The following is a 23,160-nucleotide window of genomic DNA, read 5'->3' as shown; positions in this document are numbered from 1 at the left end:
GGGGCCAGTTATGAGAACCTCATCTTGTTCTACCCAGACACCACATCCAGGCAGATCAAGATCAAAATCAATTTGGTTTTTAATTTTTTTAAAAAGGGGGGGAAACTATTATAATGAGTCCATGTTTGTGGTCAAAAAAGCAAATAGCGCATAGTGACAGATAAAGATGAAGCCATCCACATTTAATTTAGTCAAAAAAGCTCAGTGCATAACCTGGGCTGCCAGTCTGCTAGAATACATTTTTTTTAAAAATTAGTGGTGTGGATTCTATTCTATTCTATTCTATTCTATTCTTACTGGGGATATTATATGATGCAAATATATTATACATAAATAAAATTAAAGCATTGCATTTAGCAAAAGCTTACAGGAAATACTTTATTTTATTTTATACTAGAAGCACTAGATGGTGCTGTGATACAATTGCAGTGGAATCGTCAGTCTTTTGCATAGCAATAGATAACCGCTTGTGGGTGAAATAGACATTTTTTCCTGCAGTTTTCAGTGCATGATCATATGCTTTATTTGCAAGACACAGAAGGCTTAAACCAGGTTATTTATTCTGAATTAGTTGTTTTGACTGAAACCCCTACAGCAATTATATAATTTGAAATTTTCTTTCATAGTGGATCCCAAATAACATTAACATACAAATTCAACTCTTGAATTAAAAATACTTTTATTAATATTACTAGTAATTTAATTTTTAAATATTCAGATGTATAGAACACCCAATAATCCTATTTTCTGAGTTAAGAAATTGAGGGTCACTTCCCAATGATTAATTTATTTTTTCAGGGCATAGGAAGAGAAACTTCCAGTGGCATTGGTTAGGCATCTTTACTATATCTACATTCTGAAATGTTTCCTTCTCCTTTGCTTCCTTTGCCATAGTTTATATTATACTTTATATAAAATAAAATATTAAAGTATATATAAAGGCTAATACTTCCAGCTTGACTATGGACGTTCTTTGTAGTCAGTGGCTGTGTTCTCCTTGTTTCCTGCAAAAAAGGGTTCAGTACTATATTAATATAATAAAGGTTTACTCAGAACATCCTGCAACGGTACCTCTAACACCGTCTATCAGTAATATCTGTTTATCTCAAGTCCTTGGAAAGGACTTGATAGGTGGTTAAAAATGCTAAATCAAATTTAAATATCTAGCTAGCTAGGTGAGAAACTATAATCAAAATCAGAATAGAGCTAGAAGAGATCTTGGAGGTCTTCTAGTCCAGCCCCCTGCTCAACTATAATAATAGTTATTCTTTTTTTAACTAAAGTTATTCTTTAGTTAATCTTCTGGGATGTTAGCTATACCTGCAAGCTTAGTGTAATCTGCAAACTTGATATTCCCCTTCTATTCCCCCATCTACATCATTTATGAAGGGATGGAAGAGTACTGAGCCTAAGATGGAACCTTGCTTACTTCCCTCCATGTAGATATAGTACCATTAAGGACTACTCACTGATGGTGATGCGTCTATTCCACATTTTTCTAGCTTACTAAGAAGTGAGTTATGGTCTACTTTGTCAAATGCCTTGCTGATGTCTAACTATACTATGTCCACAGCATTTCATTGGTCTACTAATTTAGTCACTTTGTCAAAGAATGAAGTAAGATTGGTTTGGCATGATCTGTTTTTAACAAACCTGGGCTAGCTACCAGTTATAACTTTATTTGTTTCTACATGTTCACATATCTGTTTTTTGAACATTTTTCCAGTATCTTTTCAGGTGTTGATGTTAGGCCTATTGGTCTGTAGTTTCCTGGGTCTGTTCTTTTCTCCCTTTTTTGAAGATGGGAATCACATTAGCTCTTTCTGATCCTCTGGTAATTCCTCAGTGCTCCAACATATTTTAAAGACATAATACAATGGTTCTGAGATAACATCAACCAGCTCCATCAAAATTCTGGGATGTAATCCATCAGGTCCTGATTATTTATATTCAGCAAAGTCAGACAGATATTCTCTTATCATTTTCTTGCTTATTTTAATTTCTATTTCTAGTGTGTTTTTTACAGTTATGTTTTTGGTAGGTTTGGCTATAGTTTCTTTTCATGTGAAGATTGATGCAAAGAATGAGTTAAACGGCTCTGACTTAAAAATTGAAAAAAGAATTAAAAATTAAAAATGATATTTAAGATTAAAATTTAAATTTTAAACAAAAATTGGAAAATTGGAAAAAAATTGAAAAGGAATTTTTCTTTAAAAATGGAATTTAAAAAAAGGAATTCAGAGATTTAAAAAATTTAAGAATTTAAGGTTTGGTTTTGGCTCTTTATGAAGTAATATGCACTTGCTTTTTGTTGGAAGTCTCAGGCTATTTTCTAGGAGATGCTTGGTCTTAACCTTATATTTCCTGCCTTGAAAGTTTATCGCTTTCCTCCCTGTCCATAATTGTTTTGTACTTATCCTTTTTTCTCTGCTTTCTTGCGCTTCAGTTGCCTGGCCACTGCCAGGGTTTTTGGGTATGATGTGCTGATGTGGACACTCTGCTTAACTGGCCCACTGCTTACAATCATAATAAAAGAAAGTGAAGACTTGATTTTGGCAGCTCAAGAACAAACTATTTGAACTAATGACAATAAAAGCTAGAACTGAAAAATCATCAAATGATTCAGAATGCAGATTGTGCAAAAAATCTAGATCACATACTCAGTAAGATTTGATAAGATACTTCTGCAATAAGATTACACAAACTGATTACAAACAAAAACATTATCCAGTTGCTGAAATGATTCACTGGAAAATCTGTAAAAACTATCATTTGCCAATAATGAAAAGTTAATGGAAACTTGGGTGGAAAAAATAGTTGAAATGAGCAGGTTATGGGATTATGTAACACTGCAGAGTTAACAATTATTGATGAGAAAGACAAAAAAAAGTCTGGATAGTGAACGTGGCAGTGCCTAGTGACAGCAGAAGAGAAGAGAAAGAACTGGAGAAAATCACAAAATACAAAGACCTGCAAATAAAAGTAAAACAACTGTAGTGACAGAAAGCAAAGATAGTAGCAATAGTAATAGGTGCCTTGGGCGCAAATCCCAAAACACTTGGAATGCAACTTGATCACCATTGACATTGACAAAGTCACCATCAGCAAAATGCAGCTTTATTAGAAATAGTTTACATCCTGTGATGATACCTTGAACACTCTCAAACAATAACACCTACCTATCCCAGGACTTTAGGAAGGACTCCATGGGTGAATAAAAATACAAAATCCATTCTAAACATCTGACTGACTATGTAACTCCTCCTCTTCTTTTTCTTTTTCACTCAAGGCATATCAAGGCCAATATCAGCTAAAGAACTGGCAGCCATTATTTCACATTATTATGAATAGATAACAATAAGTTTTACATGTGGCCCAGGGTGGGTTGCTCCCGGTTCTAACCGGTTCAGTAGAAGAGATTCATCAAATCTACCTTATCTTTTAGAACCCATTCAACCGGTGGGGCAGTACCGGAACGACTGCCCGGCCCCCTCGCTTGCTCTCCCCACCCATCCAGTCTTCATACTGGCTAGGGAATTCCAGAGTTGAAGTCTACACATCATAAAGTTCCCAAGCTTAAGAAACACCGTATATTCATCTGAGAGGCTTGAAGTGGATATGTACTCTCCCTGATCTACCACCCTAATAAAAATGATTCCAGATAATATGGAAAGCAGCCACTTTTTAAGTTAACAGCTTTCACGGGCTGATAGAGATTGGGAAGAGAAAGAGCCACAGCCAACATCAGGCTGTAAGTTCTCTTCTCTATGCAGGTGTAAATGTTTACAGTTTGCTAAGCACCCAAAGAATAGCTTTTGAATAAGAGTTTAAGAGTTTAAGAGTTTAAGAGTTTATTAACATTTATAGGCCGCCCTTTTCCCTGAGGGGACTCAGGGCGGCTCACATAAAATCAGGAAAAGGGAATACAAACAATGACGTAGACACACATAAGTAAAAATAATGAGCAACATTCATTCATCATTCGGGAGGGGCGGCTATCTTTGTCCCCAGGCCTGATGGGCTAGCCAGGTCTTAAGGGCTATGCGGAAGGCCTGGACGGTGGTGAGAGTACGAATCTCCACGGGGAGCTCGTTCCAAAGGGTCGGAGCTACTACTGAAAAGGCCCTCCTCCTTGTAGTTGCCAGCCGGCACTGGCTGGCAGATGGAATTTGGAGGAGGCCCAATCTATGAGATCTAATTGGTCGCAGGGAGGTAATTGGCAGAAGGCGGTCTCTCAAGTACGCAGATCCACTACCATGAAGGGCTTTATGGGTGACTAGTAGCACCTTGAAGCGCACCCGGAGATCGACAGGTAGCCAGCGCAGCTCGCGGAGGATAGGTGTTATGTGGGTGAACCGAGGTGCACCCACGATCACTCGCGCGGCCGCGTTCTGGACTAGCTGAAGTCGCCGGATGCTCTTCAAGGGCAGCCCCATGTAGAGCACATTGCAGTATTCCAGCCTAGAGGTCACAAGGACCCGAGTGACTGTTGTGAGAGCCTCCCGATTCAGGTAGGGTCGCAACTGGTGCACCAGGCGAACCTGGGCAAATGCCCCCCTGGTCACAGCCGTCAGGTGGTGGTCAAAGGATAGCTGTGGATCCAGGAGGACTCCCAAGTTGCGAACCCTCTCTGAGGGGTGTAAAATTTGACCCCCCAGCCTGAGTGGTGGAATATTGGTCGAATCTTTGGGAGGGAAGCACAACAGCCACTCGGTCTTTTCTGGGTTGAGTACAAGCTTGTTAGCCCTCATCCAGTCCATAACGGCCTCAAGGCCTCGGTTCATCACGTCTGCCGCTTCATTGAGTTGGCACGGGGCGGACAGATACAACTGGGTATCGTCCGCATATTGATGGTATCTTATCCCGTGCCTGCGGATGATCTCTCCCAGCGGTTTCATGTAGATGTTGAATAGTAGGGGGGATAAGACCGAACCCTGAGGCACCCCATATGAAATTATAGTGAAATTATAGTGAATAGTGAAATTATCTTTCTCCCAGGTAGCTGAATGTCTTGGACTATCATTACCATAAATTAAAATGTTGTAATACCATTCAGATGTTGTGTTGTGATAAAGTAGTTCTCTTAGGAGGCGACCAACAATTTCTAACAAAATGTCTATGTCATTTTAAAAGTATGAAGTGTTCTCCCCCATTTGCTCTTCCCCACATGCTACAGAAAGACTTTTTCTGACAGAAAAAAAACTTAAAGACACTCTTCACCCTGAACTATTAGTTTAATTATTATAGACTCCTGCTGGAATGGATAAGCAAACAATGTGTATCAGTTTCTGGATCTGCATTCCAAACCCTTATTGATGCATCCATGCGTCTCTGGAAATGATTATCTACTCTCTCTGGTAAACTGAAAATATCACCCTACTTGTCAACTGTACAATTAAAAACTATCTTAACAAAAAGATTCATCACTTTCAAGATTTGCTTGATAAAGCAGCCTCGGTAAAACCACATTTAGAATACTGCATCCAGTTTTGGTCATCCCAATATAAAAAAGTTGTTGAGACTTTGAAAAGAGTTCAGAGAAGAGCAATAAAAATGAAACAAAGGATCAGGGATGATGTGATAGCAGTCTTACAACACTTAAAGAGCTGCCACAAGGAAGAGGGAGACAACTTATTTACCAAAGCACCTGTAAGCAGGACAAGAAAAATGGATGGAAACTAACCAAGGAAAGAAGCAACCTAGAACGAAGGGGAAAATTCCTAACAGTGAGAACAATTAACCAATGAAACAAACTGCCTTTGGAAATTGTAGATGCCCCAGCACTGGAGGTTTTTAAAAAGAGACTGGACAGCCATCCATGAGAAATAGTATAGGTCTCCTGCAAGGGCAGGGGATTGGGCTAGCTGATCTCCAAGATCCCTTCCAACTCTTTTACTGTTACTGTTAGTGTATATTTACAAATATAGGCTAAACACAAATGTTTGATTAAAAAGGTGCTTGTTCACAATAATTTGACATCAGATTAGTGTTACTTTTGGTTAAATCAAAGAATCGGAGCAGAAGTGGGATGACTGCTAAATACATCATCAAAACAATGTATTTATTGCATACTGTAAAAGAAGAAGAATCCAAACATGTGAAGCTAACACATTTGTTTCTCCTTGCACACTATCATTTGTAATCTCTCCCCTCCAGTATATGCATCCTGAAAAAAGATTATCTGTCCCCAGATACTTTCCTTAGTTACCCCTGCTTTAATCTCCAAAGCTCAACTGCTGGCTAAGATTTTCCAACTCTTTTGTATATTAGCCTGTGGGAGAAGAAAAAAATTACCATATGCTTACGCACATACAGTGGCTTTAAGCAGCCTCACATATTAACTAGGACAGCATTCAGCTTTAGGCTATATAGCAAAAGGTAAGGAAGATATAAGGCTATTGGTTACAAATGCTAAATTGCATAGTGAAATGGGAGTCTGAGAAATGTTGACAAAAATAGTAACTATAACTTAGTGGTGGGATTCAAAAAAAGTTTGCTACTGGTTCTGTGGCTTGGTGGGCGTGTCATAGCTTGGTGGGTGTGGCTTGCTGGGCATGGCAGGGGAAGGATACTGTAAAATCTCCATTCCCTCCCCACTCCAGGAGAAGGTTACTCCAAAATCCCTATTTTTTCCCGATCAGCTGGGATTCAGGAGGCAGAGAATAGATGGGGTGGGGCCAGACAGAGGTGGAATTTAGTGGTTCTCAGAACTTCTCAAAATTTCTGCTACCAGTTCTCTAGAACTGGTCAGAACCTGCTAAATACCACTTCTGCTATAACTATATAGCAAAAAAGAGGGAAGTGCTATACTGTACCTAGGGTTTCATAATACCTTTATACCTTTGCAAAGATTTTCCCAGAAGAAACAGTTACTAATCCAAATGTACAATCATATGCTCTCCTTTATTTTCCTGTTACCAGTTATGGGCATCACCTTTTATCGAAGGCCTCCACATTTCAGAGAGCTGTTCCAGGTTTTTACAGATACCGACTTTTGTCTACTTCAATTCAAGCTCAGCATATCACCAAGAACCTTAGTAGAGAGTCAGTTCAGATATGTGTAGAAACATATTTTAAGACATTTCTACTTATGTACCAGAGTTTTAGCATTAATCCCAAAGAGCACATAGTGAGTTAGTCTAATGCAGCATCCTTGCTTTCCCGCAGTGCATCTGCTTTGTCATACAACTCGCTGTGAAGCAACTTCTGAGAGGAAAAATACCCTCTGATCTATGCCAGCATCTCTTCTCAGCTCTCTCAGAGGTTGCAAACACAGCTAGAGACTTACTGTATTTAAGACTGATAGCAGATGTGTTCCAATATAATAAGGCAATGTTTCTGCTTCTTCTCTTCTAGAATTATGATCATTACAGGGATGTCTAACATTGGTTACATAATTGTACACAGCCAAAACAGCCTCAATGATGTCTAGTCTTTCAAGCTCTGTTATGATGTGATTAAAAAAAGAAAGAAAATCTTATTGAAATAAAATTCAGATCAATTAGCTCTAGTTTAATTTTTATGCCATTCTCCTATTTCCTATTTTATGTTTTTTTTAATTCTCTTGGCTTTATAGATAAACATTAATGTGTATTTTTTACTGCACTCTTCTCAGAGTATCTTGGTAAGCAGATGGTTCAATTTATAAACTTAAGCAAACAAATAAAATAGATGTGAAAGTTCCAGGGGGTTCCACTCTTCTGGGCTAGATAACTGAATTTCAAATTCTTCTGGGCTTAAATGTCGACATTTTTTGAAGTGCTGGTGATGGAGCAATAGGGAGCAAAATCCAAACAAAACAAGACACAGGCCTCTTCAGAATATGACTGTACATTCTGGCTTTAGATTTGAAAAGTTTACTAACTACAGTACATTCAGGTGAATGCCTGAAGACTTCTCTTTCCAATGGATTGGGTGGGGCCATATGCTATCTGGTTTCCCTTTTACTATTTGACCATATGGAGGAAAACATGATCCTCAAAGTAGCATGCAGCAATAGGATGGTAAATAAAACTGAAAATTGATACCATATAGACCATTGCAATGGTGGGATTTAAATCATTTAACAACCAGTTCTCTGCCTTAATGACCAGCTGGGTAGGTGTGGCTTGATGGTCATGTGACCATGTGGGCATGGCCAGATCAACGTCACTCAGGTTGATAGGTGCTTTACCTTAGCTGTTACAATGTAATAAAGGCAGTTTCTGTAAGCAGGGCAATAAAGATTCGGCTAGAAACAACAACCAGAATGTTTCCTTTCTGCCTTCCTTACAGGATTAGCCCTGTAAAGTGGGAAAAAACAAAAGGAGATTTCTTCCAACAACCAGTTCTCCAAACTGCTTAGAAAGTTAACAACCAGTTCTCCCAAGTAGGTGTGAACTGGCTGAATCCCACCACTGGACCATCAGGAGTGAGACTAAATGTCCCTAACTACCACTGCTCCTCTATATCCTCCTCTTATTCTGTGAAAAATATTTCCAATTGCCATATAGTATAAAGACAAAAATTTCTATGATAAGAATCAAAGCAGTTGTTTTAGAGGCATTTTTTCATGAGAGTATACTAGGCTGAGAATGAATCAACCCTCCCACCCTATACCGAAACTGGGATCTGGAGAAAGAGGAGGAGAAAGAGATTACAGTACAATGAATATAAGGAAGACCTTTTTTTGTCCTTAGACTCTAAAGAAAGAAAGTGAAATAAATGGCAGTAATCTATTGAGCCTATCAAAGCCTATGCTAGACAAAACATTGACATGACTCAGTTTTAAACAACTTTGAATATTAATATTTATAAGTAGGAAATGATGGTAATCATTCTATTTATGCCAAAAGCTTTGAAATAATTTTCTGCCACAGGGCCTTATACCATTTCTCTGTAGTTCTACATATACTCTAGTAAAGATTGCAACTTTAATTAGTTAAACTATAGATTGAATTCCTACTCCATTATTTTCAGCAAGAATTTGTTTTCTGCTTGAGTTTATGACTTTATAGAGCTGATATGGTACTGTTTTTATTATAATTACAATATTTAAAGTTTTCAACAGAACTTAAGAGTATTTTCAAAATAGATTCAGAATTTTAAGATGCCATCTGTCCTCAATCAATCAATGTTTTATTACATTCAAAGATCAGTATAAGACCCTCCTTATACTGGTCTTTGCCATTTGACACCTACTCCACAGCATTTCCTAAAGATGCCTGGTTATTCTAGCTTTGTTGTAAAGCCATGAGGTGAAATTCAGAATAAAGTTCCAAATTTAACCATTCGTGCTATTAACTAAGGCAATTAACAAACTTCCAGATCTGAATAGATTTGCACACGCTTTGGAAATAAATATATGACAAGACTGAAACAAATAACGAGCCCAATTCTAAATTTATGAAAAATCCTTTATATCCCAAAAGTGCTTTTTCAAGAGTCAACTGGACTTTCTTGTCCAATTGACTCTGGAAAAAGCACCTTTGGGACAACCATGACCTGGATGACCTGAGAATCTCCATAGACATTAATCTTTTATATATATCCTTTATCTACAACCTGCTTGTGCTCCAAAATTCAAAGTGATCTGTCCTTTCTCCTCCATTTTTTCCAATGTTAACAATCCTCATGGTTAAGATCTGGATGACAGCTGGTAATGGACTCAAAATCACCCACTGAATTTCCATGACTGAGAATGGATTTGAATCTGAGTCTTCCAGGTCAAAGTCCAACTCTTATACCACACTGGCTCAACCGTCACATGAAAAATTAATTAGAAATGCAATGTTACTTTTCTTGAAAAGAATAACTTTGGTAGTGTGTTTGATTGCAGCTCATGCCTTGGTAGATGAGCAGTTTTTATTTCACTTGTTTTTTCAAGATGATGCTAAGGCAGATATTTATTGCATGAAAAATTCAAATTGAGGAATGCTGCATACCGTTATTTATTATGTTATTTATTTCAATAGCATACCATCCTGGTAACCTTGGATGTACTACATTCTTGTCTGACTATAAAAGTATGCCCTTGGCTTTCTAGATCAAAAAATCTCAGATCGAGAATCTATCTTAATAATATAAAGCAATTATAGTAATTACTTACTGCACAATAAGTAATCTGTACTATATTGTAGAACAAGAGTTTGCATAAAGATCTCCTGCTTCAGTAAGCTGGGAGAAAAATCTCACATTCAGCATTATACACATTGATAAGCAGATTCCCCTTTCAGTAAATCAGTAGTCCATGAATACTGAAAGAGCTGGAACAAAATTGAAATATTCTTTTTGCTACTGCCTAACAGACAATAGTATGAGAAGATATTTGTTTATTTTTATTTATTTATTTATAAAATTTATTGAATGCCCATCTAACCACAGGGTAACTCTGGGTGGCTGATATACATATCTGATGCCCCGGTATTCAAATTTTGTGTATGTAATCTTAGGTAGGCCTATCAGAAACAATTAATAGGTTCCAAGAAGTATAAGGATTCCAGCTTTGATCTAATTACCTACCTATGAAGTAATTTACATTTGTGTGATTGTATCCAAAAGTAGCTAATGTTTCTCATGCAATTCAGCAGGGCTGAACAAAAGAAATGGGAGCGGCAATGGAAAACTGCCCAGGGAAAACCTTTGTTACACCACAGATATTGCAGTGATGTAGACTTACACTGATACTCCAGTATAATATATTTAGCATATTGTTTAATTCAGTTTTGCACCTAAAAAAGCAAATAAGCTTTGGAAATGAGGTACAGTGATGAAAACAGATATTCTATCCATCAAAGATATAGAAGAATCTAAGGGGAGCTTTTTAACTCTTTCCAAAACTGAGCAATCATGTTCCATCTCATTGCTCCATAAATTGTATTCAACTGTGCCCCTCTACCAAAGAAAAACGTGCTGCTACCAGATTCCTGTTTCTCTTTTCCATTTCCTTGTTTCCCAAATCTGCTACAGTGATTTGGTAAGGCTTCTAAAACAGATATGGGTGTTATGGATCAAGAAGAACAAGAAGAAGAACTTTTACTTCAAGAACACAGTGTTGGATGTATCTCTGGAACCTTCATCCTAGAGACAAACATTTTCATGCTCTATTTCCATAAAACAAAGTGTTTCCAAAATGCAATAACCTCCTGAGCACTGTGCTAAATAAAAACATCATGCAGGTTAATTATCTCCTTTTATTGTTGGCTGCTAATGGTTGTTTGAATATTGCAATAAGAGCTATTTATAATTTATCAGAATTTGCTGATGAAAGATAATCAACACCAACATACGTCCAATTAAACTAATCAACATTTGATTTTTCAATTTAATATGAAGGAGATTATGGTAATAGAAGCCATGTATGAAAAAAACAGAGGAAGATTATCTTTATCTCTGGCAATCTTTTCAAACTCAGCCAACATTTTGTAAATAAAAACCATAGAGAGATTTCAGATGAATATAGTTATTCTAGTTACCCCAGAATAACAGAGCTGGAAGAGATCTTGGAAATCTTCTAATCTAGCCGTCCTGCTCAATCAGGAAACCCTATACCATTTCAGACAATGTTTGTCCGATCTCTCCTTAAAAACCTCTAGTGATGGAGCACCAAAAGCTTATAGAGGCAAGCCATTTCACTAATTAATTGTTTTCACTATCAGAAAATGTCTCCTTAGTTCTAGGTTGATAAGTTTCCATTCTTACTCCTCAGTGAAGTGGCTCATTAGTAACTACATCAGAAGAAACTGTTTCCTTTTATAAATAGCAATTATACTATGTGGTAATATAGGGGAGAATTATTAAAATGTAATGTGGCACAATAAGGTTGCTTTCAGAAAACCAATTTTAAGTATGAAATTATTTTAAAACTATTGCCTGAATTTTTGGCATGTTTATCCTTTTTTATTTCTTAAACTTTCACAGAACAATTTTCAAGGTAATAAAAGTGTTCTAGCTTTGGACAGAAATATACGTAATCACTCAAAGATTTCTTTATGTTCTTAGGGAAAAGCTGACCTTAGATAGAATAGATACTTCTTTGTGTGCACATTTGGCAGAGGTGCACAACCTTAGTCTCTGAGGCTCCATGAAGCCCTTGGCATCTTTCCAAAAGCTGCCATCAAATTACCAATCTTAATAAGAAGGAAAGGAAAGTAATTAAATATCTTGCTGTTTTAAAATTAGTTTAAGCTTAATTAAATCACAATTAGTTTTTAACCCAGCCTGCATGCTTATTATTGTCCTTTTAGAATCTGATCATCAACTTGACACCAACAGATGAAGCTGGTCACTAATCCAAACAAAATTCCACAACACTGTATTAAAGCATCTATGGGGCATTTTTAGGAAACAATGAAACAAGGCTTCTGGGATTGCTTTCCTTGACATTAATCCCACTGAATATAATTCAGACAACAAATTACACCACGCCTCTGTCTGAGAAGGCTTCCCAGAACAGTTTCCAAAGTAACACAAGCAAACATGAGAAAATGAGATGGAGGTCCAGAAGGTTCATTGACTTTACTTGAGAAATGAATAGATTTAAAAGAAATCTTCAGGTTATAGTTAATGCAAAGATAGCTCCTTAGTGCCTGGATTTGGCTTGCATAAATTCATTTGCTCTTTGTGTGAATTCCTTTACAGATTTGCAAGACAATTCCAGTTCTCTATTTAATGCTTAATATTGGATGTCCATAATTTGTTTCCTCACTCATTCAATATTGATTAGTATGACATTCTAACTCCCTATTTGCCACTGCTAACCCTCTGACACCACTTGGGTGATTTCTTTCTTTCTTTCTTTCTTTCTTTCTTTCTTTCTTTCTTTTTTCTTTCTTTCTTTCTTTCTTTCTAGCATTTGTGCAGCTTGGTTGCAAATTCATCATTTTGCACTGTGACAACTTCAGTTCCTATAGCAAAACTATCAATAATTATGAAAACATCATTTGTATACAAAAATATTATAAAGCAATTAGAATATTAGGTGTATTTATAAATTCTCATGTACATGGTTCTTAAATTTTAAGACATAAAAACATGTTTAATCCTTAATTGCCTTCTTTCAGTATCATACAACTAATTTTTATATAAGGCAGCAGAATTATGCTTAATTTACTTTCTTTCAAAGCATTAGTGACACAGATAAAATTTAGATAGAGATATAAAAATCTATTGTAGTTACCTGTATATATGCTATATATATTAGAATTTTAATAAGACAGATAGTAAAATCATTAAATATCTTAGAGCAATCATTCATAATCCCATTTCATCCCAGACAGTAAACTAATGAAATCATTGCACCTTCTCTCCTACTGCCTGCTGAACAGATCATAGTGAAATCTGGAAGTTAGCGGAGGAGTGGTGTCGAATGAGGTGAGGAGAGGAGAGGAGAGAGTTTCTGATTTGATTCTTTTCACTCAGGCAATATCCAAATCTCCAGAATCCAAATCTGGACAATCTCCAGAAAGGAAGAAGGCAAGAAATGATGGAAAGTGTCCTACAGTCAGACATCTCCCCCTCATTATGGGTAAGCTACTATGATTGGCAGATAATTCTCCCACTATCTGGAAATGGGCTGAGCAATGGGGGTGAAATTCAACCAATTTAGTTATAGATAGACATCTATGTATAATCCAGATCATCTCATTCTACCATGCTCAGTACAAAAGCAAAAGAGACAAGATAGGGCTTGAAAATGGGGACAGCAAATGTCATGCCATTGTTGTTTTCTGTCAACTCAAAGACCTATGGAAAGCAACTCTAGTGCTTTAACTCAGTATGGCAAAACCCCTGCCATCAGCCATTATGACAGTAAGACACAACCAAGTGTTTTCATTAGTTAATGTAGAGAAATGTTTCATTCCTAAACCCTAGTCATTCCACTGCAATCAATGTGCTGTCCAAATACGTTCATATTTTTTCTTTGTTAACTATATATCTAGAAGAGATAAAAGCAGTGGACAACACCTAGTTTTGATGATAATTCATAATGTTAGGCATCAAGTGCCTAATACCCCTGTCCTACTATCCCCATTTATTTGTACCCATTTCCTGTTTTCTTATTCATGTTTATTCTTATTCCTGTTATCTTGAACATGAGTGACAAAATAAATACATAAATAAATAATATTAATACTGCCATCTCTGCTCTATTGCTCCCCTGCAGCCCAGAAATGACTGGTCTCAAAAGATGAGGGACATTCTTTTTTGAAAATAAAGGATTTTCCAAAATCTATAATCTGTCCTGGTCTCCTACCATCTATTGCAAAGGAGAAGAACAGAAGACAATCTGCTATCCAATGTCCTCTTTTGACTGCTCTCCTTTATTCGTCAAGGGCAGCAACTGCAAGGATAGGTTTCTTCTTCAAATGAAATGAGTGTAATTGTGGACTTTTCAAACATCCTTTTTAGACAGGCTGGTATTAAAACGTGTTGGTCTATCCTAAAAGTGGCAGCTCTGAGCAGGCCTTGAAAGTGTTATTTAACTTAATGTGTACTTTTGTCTTGGATGTGGCAGATAGGTCAAAGCTCTTTTAAGGAGCATCTGTTCCTCTCTCAGTCTGGCAGGTATTCATGAATACAAGATTGAAGGTTCCTGCTAGAAGCTTGGTGCACTAGAAACACCCAAGGTGATGATGAAGCTACACAGCCACAGTTGCAAGCTACCTGTTAAACAAGGAATAAAAATGATAGGCAGTCGGGGCAGATAGACAAGTCAGTCTGGTGGGTAATACATAAAGCCTTGGTGGGACTGTGGGGCATCTGCTGGTTCTGATCCAGCACCACCAAATTAGATTGGGGGAGAAAATTACAACCAAGCAGAAGCAATTATGCATTTGGAGTCATGCTTTGCCATATAATTTTGGAGAATTATCATTTGGGGGTTGCACTGCCCCCCAGACAGACCTGGTGCATAATCAGGGGTTATCCTGAATTTGTGACTCCTGATTGAGGAGCAGATGGCAGACATGCACAATGCTTATTATGCATCAGTTACACCTGTTCCTAGGCCAACAGGCCTTTCTGTCAGGCCCAAGTCCAGAGATGACACAGCAAAGTCCAATAAAGTCCAGTCCTTTATTTGCTTACATCCAATGAATCTTGCCAAACTAAAGTTATAAACGTCTAAACCTATTAGATGTATCCTGAGAGATTCTAGGAAGTGGCTATCCTGAATCTTTCACCTCACCCCCATCCCAGTCCTCCATTCATTTTGGGAATGCACAATCTCTTAATCCATGCTTTCTCTGGGAAAAAAAATCTGTTGCCAAAAGTATCCCCCACTGCTCCTCCAGGCGTACATTCCATCACACTTTCTCACACTCGTGACCTGGTCCTCTCCTGTTTGGACTATTGTAATGCTCCCTACATGGGACTGCCCTTGAAGAGTATCTAGAAAGCTTTGGTTACTCAAAATGCAGCAGCCTGCATAGTTTTGTGCAAGCCTGAATTTGTGTATGTGTCATCTCTTTTGCGGGAATCGCATTGGTTGCCAATTTGCTTTGGATGCAATTCAACCTGCTCGCTATCACCTTTAAAGTCCTACATAGATTGGAGCCAGCTTATTTGAAAAATTGCCTCTCCTCAGTTCATCTATCCAGTCCACCAGAGCTGAGAGGCAGGTAGTCCCTGCATCTGTTAGGGAAATGCATCTGTTAGGACCAAGAAAAAAGCCCATCTCTGCCATGGGGGGCGGGGAGAAGAGGGATTGGGGTTTTAAATTGTGATTATTTATTGCTGTATGCCCTCCAGAGTTATTGTTGTGAATTGGGAAATCATATAAATATGTTTAATAAATAAATAAGAAAAACAATTGAAAAAATTGGACAATAGTTCGTGGAGAAAAAGATAAACTGTATACAATCCTCCCAGGAGGAGATAGTGGTTGTTTCACACTTCCATAATATGTGTGTGTGTGTGTGTGTGTGTGTGGTGAGGCAAGACTAGGAGGCATTATTTCATGGTTATATTGTCCAGTTCTAAGGAACATGCCCTCCCCCTTACAAATGAATTGGCTTCTTAATGTCAGATGAAATTCTTCCAAACAGCATTTGGTGGTGGTGGTAGTGATAATAATGATGATAATTTCCCCATCTTTATTATTTTAACTGTTACAATTGTCTTAAAATTGGTTGCTAATATTCTGTCAATTGCTGTAAGCTTAATTCATCTAATGTACTGTATTATCAATGAACGTTTTAACTAATTTGTATTGGGAATGTTCTGATTATCAGTTTTAATTTCACAGTATGGAAATATAGTAAATATAGAAAAAACAAAATTAATCAATGAAACAGCTACTTTCAGACATTTTTCTCCCCTCACAAAGCAACCTGCAGTCTCTGCCATAACCAAGCAGCATTTCAGAAAGAGAACCAGCAGAGAGCAGCATTTAATCTTACTTTCAGTTGTACCAAATGCACATCCACGTGTTTGCTGTCCAGGTCCTGCTGCACAGAGTAAGTCAAATCCCGGACTCTTTCTGATGTCATCCGAAGCCATGTCTCAATCTCAGGTAAGTGGAGAACAATCTTCCAGTCTGCAACTGTGTGGAGCGGGGGAGGCTTTTCATATTGTTGCTCGGGATCAAAATCTTCCCTGCCATCTTGCTCAGTTGTAGGAGTCGTATTGATGATCATGGGGGATACATCGGTAGGGATAGCATTCAGTTCTTGTGGAAGGATGGGGGAAAGTGCTACTTCCATGGCTGTTGACACAAGTTCTAGATCATGCTCCTGGCCAAAGCAGCTGCATATATGGAAGAGACAAAGGGCAAATGGTTTAAAAAAACAATTACAATTATAGTACTTTCTTATAACTATTTTATTCTATACTCAATTTTGATATTTGGGTTTGAGAAGATACTCCCTATTATTTGCTCTGCTTCCCAAAGGCCAGGAGTTGATAAAAAAGGCAATAATTAAATAAAGAAGCACAAAAACAGCGAGGACAAAAAGAAAACTAAGCTAAGGGACACCTGCGCCTTGCTAAGTAAACTACCCTGAACTTATTTATGTAGATCAGGCAACATGTATTCTTATGATGAAAGAGAAATGGTGGTGAACATTGCTCCCTACAATCTCACAAGTGTCTACAACTCCCCAATATCACTGCTTGCTTATCAGGCAAGATGAAAATTTTCCTAACCACATATTTTTTAAAAGAAGACATGGTTATGATTATGTTGCATGAGAAATGATTAGAAATAGTTATGATTATTATTATTAATCAGGGGTGGGCTGCTGGGGATTCGCACAGGTTCGGGCAATCCTCTCGCTAGGATTCTGCACAGTTTAGCAAACCCCCAAATGCCACCCCTGGCTGGCCATACCCACCCTTCCCCTCCCTTCCCAGGAGTCACCACGCAGCCCCGTTCATCATGCCAGATAAATGCAGAGCCCGCGAGGAGGCTTAAGGAAGGTGAAAAACAGGCCTACTGGAAGTCCCAGAAGTCTAGAAACTGGCCTGTCTTCGGCCTCCAGAGCCCGGGGGAAGCAATTTCCACCCTTTCCACCCTAGGAAAACTTCCAGAGCCTGGGGATGGTGAAAAACTCCCCTCCCCTGCTGTAGTAGGCCATGCCCTGCTACATAGGCCTGGTTAGGCCATGACCACCATGACCACGCCCACCTAGCAACGGAGCAGCAAACCCATTGCTGCAGCTTTTGAAGCCCTTATTATTATGCCTAACTCATTATGAAGTTGCTTAGCAGAATCAAAAACTCCTTGTTAGTTATCTAAGTACAAAAGGAAAATCAGAGGCTTTGCCCTTCTTAGATTTTTGGTTATTCTTCAGACTAAGGTAGAAAAACCTCCTTATATTTCTCTCTTTGTGTCCAAAAAGGTTTTGCTTGTCCAAGCAAGACAACTGTTATCTCATCAACCAATTAAAAACATACTGGAGAGGTAGCTGACTTTTAAACACTTTTTTTAAAGGTCTTGCAGATAAATAATTAAAACATCAAAGACTTTCTAAAAAGGAGGAGTTTCTCCCAACAAAGCTGACAAATGTTCAGTCCCAGCTGCTGTATATTACATACATACATACATACATACATACATACATACATACATACATACGTGTTTTACAGCATAACTCTGGAACGCCTCGGTCAATTTCAGCTTAACTTGGTACACTTATCCTCTGGAAAAAATACTGTGGGGGTAAGATGCCCCAAACACCCCTCAGGGTGTGTGATCTGTTAAGATACAGCTGGTTGTCTCTTGTACAACAGTACAGCCATACTACTATACAGCACAGTGGAGTTGCCATGGTAACGGCTTCACAGTACTCCACAAGGGGGCTCCCTTTGGTAAGAGGGAAAATCCAACATTAGAAATTACGTTCGGTATGGATATTTCCCCCCTATAAATAAATACCCGGGCAACGCTGGGTTATCAACTAGTATTAAATACAAAACAAGCAACCATTCAATAGGAGTGTTCAGTCTTTTCTGCCATCTACCTAATGCATTATTATCTCTTGCAGCTAAATGGATTGAACGATCCACATTGCTTGGCTAAAAAGCTTCCTGCTGTAAATCAGAAGTTTGTTGATTGGATTCAGAATTTGATAAAAGGCAATCTTAAAATGTATCTATGTACTGGATATTTGAAGCATTGCTGAACTCTGAATATTTTCATAATAACATCAACGAGCATTAGAACTAAAATCACACTGAAAAAGGCAAATTATCATCTCATTATGGTAAGAAAAGTGAAATGAAAACTTTTAAGGCAGGGGTGTGGCTTTTCTGTGTCAGTTAAAGGCCTCTACAGATGAAGCATATTGATATTTATACATAGCAGCTTTGAAATCCACGCAGAAAACAAATATAAAAGGGGGGGAATACTGATGCTTATAAATTGGTGGGATTTCTCCATCTTATTTCATAATACAATGATACCTCGTACCCATCGTTAATTGGTTCCAGGAGATATGATGAGTACCAAAATCAATGAGTGCCAAACAAAATTTTCCCTTAAGAAATTTTGTAGTGAGTCACAAAGCAGCCAATACCGACAAGTTCTACCTTGTGCATTGAGTACATCTGATGAGTTTCAAAGCAATTGAGTACCAAGATACCACTGTACGCATAAAATAAAATAAAAAATATTTTATAGGTACATTTTATGCCTTCCATAGACCTAAACTACTTACCCATTGAGATCAATTCCTGGGGACGACCTATTAAAAGACATCCCACAGAAACAGAATAAGAGGAAATCACTGGTTGTCACCTACAGCACACAACTCAAAGCTCTCAAATGCCTTAACAACAAATTACAGCCCTCACTGGACAATGACAATGCTCTTTGTCAGGCACAGTCCCATTCTTGCATACAGACAACCTGAAGCAGATTCTCACAAGCAACAAACACAGGATACTCATGCCAACATCAGAGACCGCCTGCTGCCAATTACCTCCCAAAGGCCCATTAGATCCCACAGATTAGGCCTCCTCCGGGTTCCATCTACTGGCCAATGTCAGCTGGCTACTACCCGGGGAAGGGCCTTCTCTGTGGCTGCTCCGGCCCTTTGGAACAAACTCCCTGCAGAGATTCGGACCCTCACCTCTCTCCAGGCTTTCCGAAAAGCCGTTAAAACCTGGCTGTGTCGGCAGGCCTGGGGTTGATGAGTTCCCTTCCCCTCTCGAATTGTGTGACTGTTGATTGTCTTTTAAATTTCCCTGTAGCTTTTTTTGTTGTAGTTTCTTCGTGTTTATCTTCCGCCTCCCCTTGGGTTTGTGAACCGCCCTGAGTCCCTCAGGGAATAGGGCGGCATACAAATAAAATAAACCTTCAAACCTTCAAACCAGATCCTGTACAAAGATGTATGCCTTGTCTCCACATCTACACTAACAGGATCTTCATGGGCCTAACAATCACACAGTCACAAATTAGATTCTCCAGTACAATACATTCCATCATTTGGTAGCATTTATCTCTCTGGATACTTAGGATAAATGGAAGTTTGCACACACAAAAATGGACACAGATTGACCTCAGGGCTTGAAACAAAGACAACTTAACAATAGAGTTTTTAACCTCCCAGGCCAATCCACATCAGACTTCAAAGTGACTACTTTAGAAAAGTTGGTCATTAATGGCACCATCAAGCAGATAATTGTTGATCTTCCATACATTAAAGGTTTTAGGCAATCTTAGAAGGTCTCAGCAAATACAATAGGTTTTTAACATATTGCAGTTGTTAATTGATAAAGTACTTGTAATTTATCTCACATGTAACTTACATCTCCCCCCCAAAAAAAATTCAATCCTACATCTTCAGTTTAATTTATGTGCATCAGAGGTAGTGAGAGGCAGCTCATGAAAAATTATGTCTTTTAATAAAATGTATAAATCAGAAAAAATCCATATTTTTTTGCCACTATAGATTAAAATGGGTCTCATCTATAATGTGTATCAAAAGGAGAAAATGTCATCTTCTTTCATCCCATTAATTTTTTTGCAAATCTAACTTAAGTGCAATGCAGCCTTTTACCCAACATGAAATTTTTTTCATTTCATTTAGTACAAAGCTCAGTAGCAAACACTTAAAAAGCACTCAGCTAAACATGCTCCTTTAATTAATTTTTTAATATCATCCTGTGATGGCCAAGGCCAGAGAAAACTATTTTTGTTCTGTTCTTATCACTTCCTCACTGATTCACCACACAACAAAATCTCAAATTTTCCTTTCCAAAAGTTAAAAGTAGCTAAACTGAATAATGGAGGACTAAAAAAGAGAATTATGTTATATTGAATATATAATGTAATATACAGAATGAACTAGGTTTATGATAATAGAAAGGAATCACGTGAAAAACACTATTTAGAGGGAAAAAAAGGGTTGGAAATGAAGCCTTCCATGAAATATCATGCCGTTCTCCAAAAAGCCTCAACTTGAGTAGAGGTATTTAAGTAGGAAAAGCTTGTGTGTAGGGACTTTTCTTGCACACCTATGTGTACACAAATAACAATCATGCATAGCTGCAGTTCCCATGGAAGTCTGAACACACAGGCTTTCCATTGACATCCATAGGGAGAGTGGCAAAACATGTTCTACAAAATAATGCTGCAAATGGTATATGACAAAAATGCAATGTCATAGAGCAAGTCAGGGGTGGGTTTCAAAAATTGTTCGAACCTACTCTGTGGGCGTGGCCTCCTTTGTGGGAGTGGCTTGCTGCCCATGTGACCGGATGGGAGTGGCTTGCCACCCATGTGACCTGGTGGGAGTGGCCAAGACAATGTTATTACTAGATATTACTAATTACTAGATATTATTAATATTACTAGATCATTATTAATGCATAGATAACTGTGGGACATTACACACCCACCCACACCCACAAACTATGACAGTGCTAGGAAAACACCCAAAAAATAAAAATCCCCCCCCCCAAAAAAAAAGACTGCCAATGAAACCAGGTTTTTTTTCCTAAGCCTAAGAACAGGAAAGACAAAGTCACTGGAATAAAAACCATCAAGGCAATGTGGAAAATTATAAAGGACAGGCACTCACAGAACCATCAACCACCTCAGAATTACCTAAACAAGTAAGGTGACCAGATTTTCAGATTGGTAAAGAGGGACACCATTGACCGGGGGTGGGGAGCTAGGCCGCGGCAGTTACTGCCAGCCCGCGACCTCGCTAGGGACGTCTGGTCACCTTAATTATATACATCCTCTCTCTGTCTATCCATCCATCCATCTGTCTGTCTATCTGCCTGCCTATCTAGTTATGGTATCCCTCTCCCTCTTTCCCCCTCTCTTTCTCCATCCATCTATCTGCTTGCCTACCTATCTCTCTCTCTTTCTCTCTATCCATCCATCTATCTGCCTGCCTATCTGTCTATCTAGTTATGGTCTCTCTCTCTCTCTCCTTCTCCCTCCCTCATCTCATTATCATCTATCTCAGTGTTTCTCCACCTTTTTATAAAAATAATTTTTTTATTTATTTTTTGTTACATAGACGACACATACCCACAACAATAAAAACAAAACAAAACAAAAAGAAAAAAACCCATCATCACATATAGCATGTCGTTTGGTTACAAGTGTTTTAACATTTATCATTCTTATACATTTATTATTTCATTTAATAGGTTATAATATACAGTTTGGGTTGCTTTGTTTACCATCCCTTCCTCCTGTTATAACACCACCTTATTTTCCCTTTCTTTTCTCCCTTCCTCCCTTCTCTACTTTCTTCTTTCCTGCTCTCCTTCCCCTTCCTTCTTCCCTTACCTTTCTCCTACTCCTGCTCTTCCTCTTCCCCTTTCTACCCTCTCTCCCCCTCTTTCTCTCCTTTCCATCCTCCTCTCCTTACCTCTTTCTTCTTTCCCCCATCTTCCTTTCATTCTCTCCTCCTTTCTCCCTTTCTCCCAACTCCCTTTCTGGGAGTTGAAGTCCACACACTTTCAAGTCTCCAAGGTGGAGAAAGACTGATCTATCTAATTAATATAATTATTTCTCCCTCTCTTTTTCACTCTCTTTCCAGCGCACACACGCAAATGCATAGGGCAGCCCACCTCACACACAGGTAACTCCGGGCGGCTTAGGGGAAGAGGACAGCCGACCACTCACCCATGCGGGGGGGGGGCAGGATTTCACCAAGAAAAGTTAACTTTCCTGCGAAAGGGGCCGGCAGCCTCTCAGCTCTTCCCGGCCGGGGAGACCTCCCACCACTTCCACTCCTGCGACCCTCCTCCCGCCTCCTCAGAGCTTCAAGCAAGCTAACTGGGAAGGCCGGGGAAGAAGAAGAAGCAGTGGCGCGAGGTCAGCGGTCCTTGGGGGCGCGGCGGAAGCCCTGCCAAAGCGCCCCTTTCCCGGTTCTGCTGAGGGCGGAAGGGGAGGAGGAGGTTCCTGCAGCCGCCAAGGCGGGAAAGGTGCACTTTGACAGAGCTTCCACAGCCCTGCCAAAGCGCCCCTTTCCCGGCTCAGCTGCCGTTGCTGCTACTCAGGGCAGAAGGGGAGGAGGAGGAGAAGGAAGATAAAGCGGCGGGGTGGTTCCTGCAGCCGCCAAGGCGGGAAAGGTGCGCTTTGACAGAGCTTCCACAGCCCTGCCAAAGCGCCCCTTTCCTGGCTCGGCTGCCACTGCTGCTACTCAGGGCAGAAGGGGAGGAGGAGGAGGAAGATAAAGCGGCAGGGTGGTCCCTGCAGCCGCCAAGGCGGGAAAG

At 38.9% G+C, this 23,160-nt stretch overlaps 1 protein-coding gene across 2 annotated transcripts in view; it reads right to left on the bottom strand.

The window, feature by feature from the left end:
- Nucleotides 1-23,160, bottom strand: part of AKAP6 (A-kinase anchoring protein 6) — a 267,040-nt gene that overhangs the window by 211,746 nt on the left and 32,134 nt on the right. For both annotated transcript variants that reach the window (XM_087723435.1, XM_087723439.1), the window contains exon 2: nucleotides 16,380-16,725. In XM_087723435.1, coding sequence (XP_087579561.1) covers nucleotides 16,380-16,682 — 303 coding nt within the window. In that variant the 5' untranslated portion in view covers nucleotides 16,683-16,725. The remainder of the gene's footprint in view (nucleotides 1-16,379; nucleotides 16,726-23,160) is intronic.

The sequence above is a fragment of the Thamnophis sirtalis genome, unplaced genomic scaffold (assembly GCF_051295495.1).
Source record: "Thamnophis sirtalis isolate CommonGarterSnake01/CBP01778 unplaced genomic scaffold, rThaSir2_p1.2 scaffold_1, whole genome shotgun sequence".
Taxonomy (NCBI): domain Eukaryota; kingdom Metazoa; phylum Chordata; class Lepidosauria; order Squamata; family Natricidae; genus Thamnophis; species Thamnophis sirtalis.
Note: the sequence above shows the minus strand (reverse complement) of the source record. Positions and strands in the feature narration are given on the sequence as shown.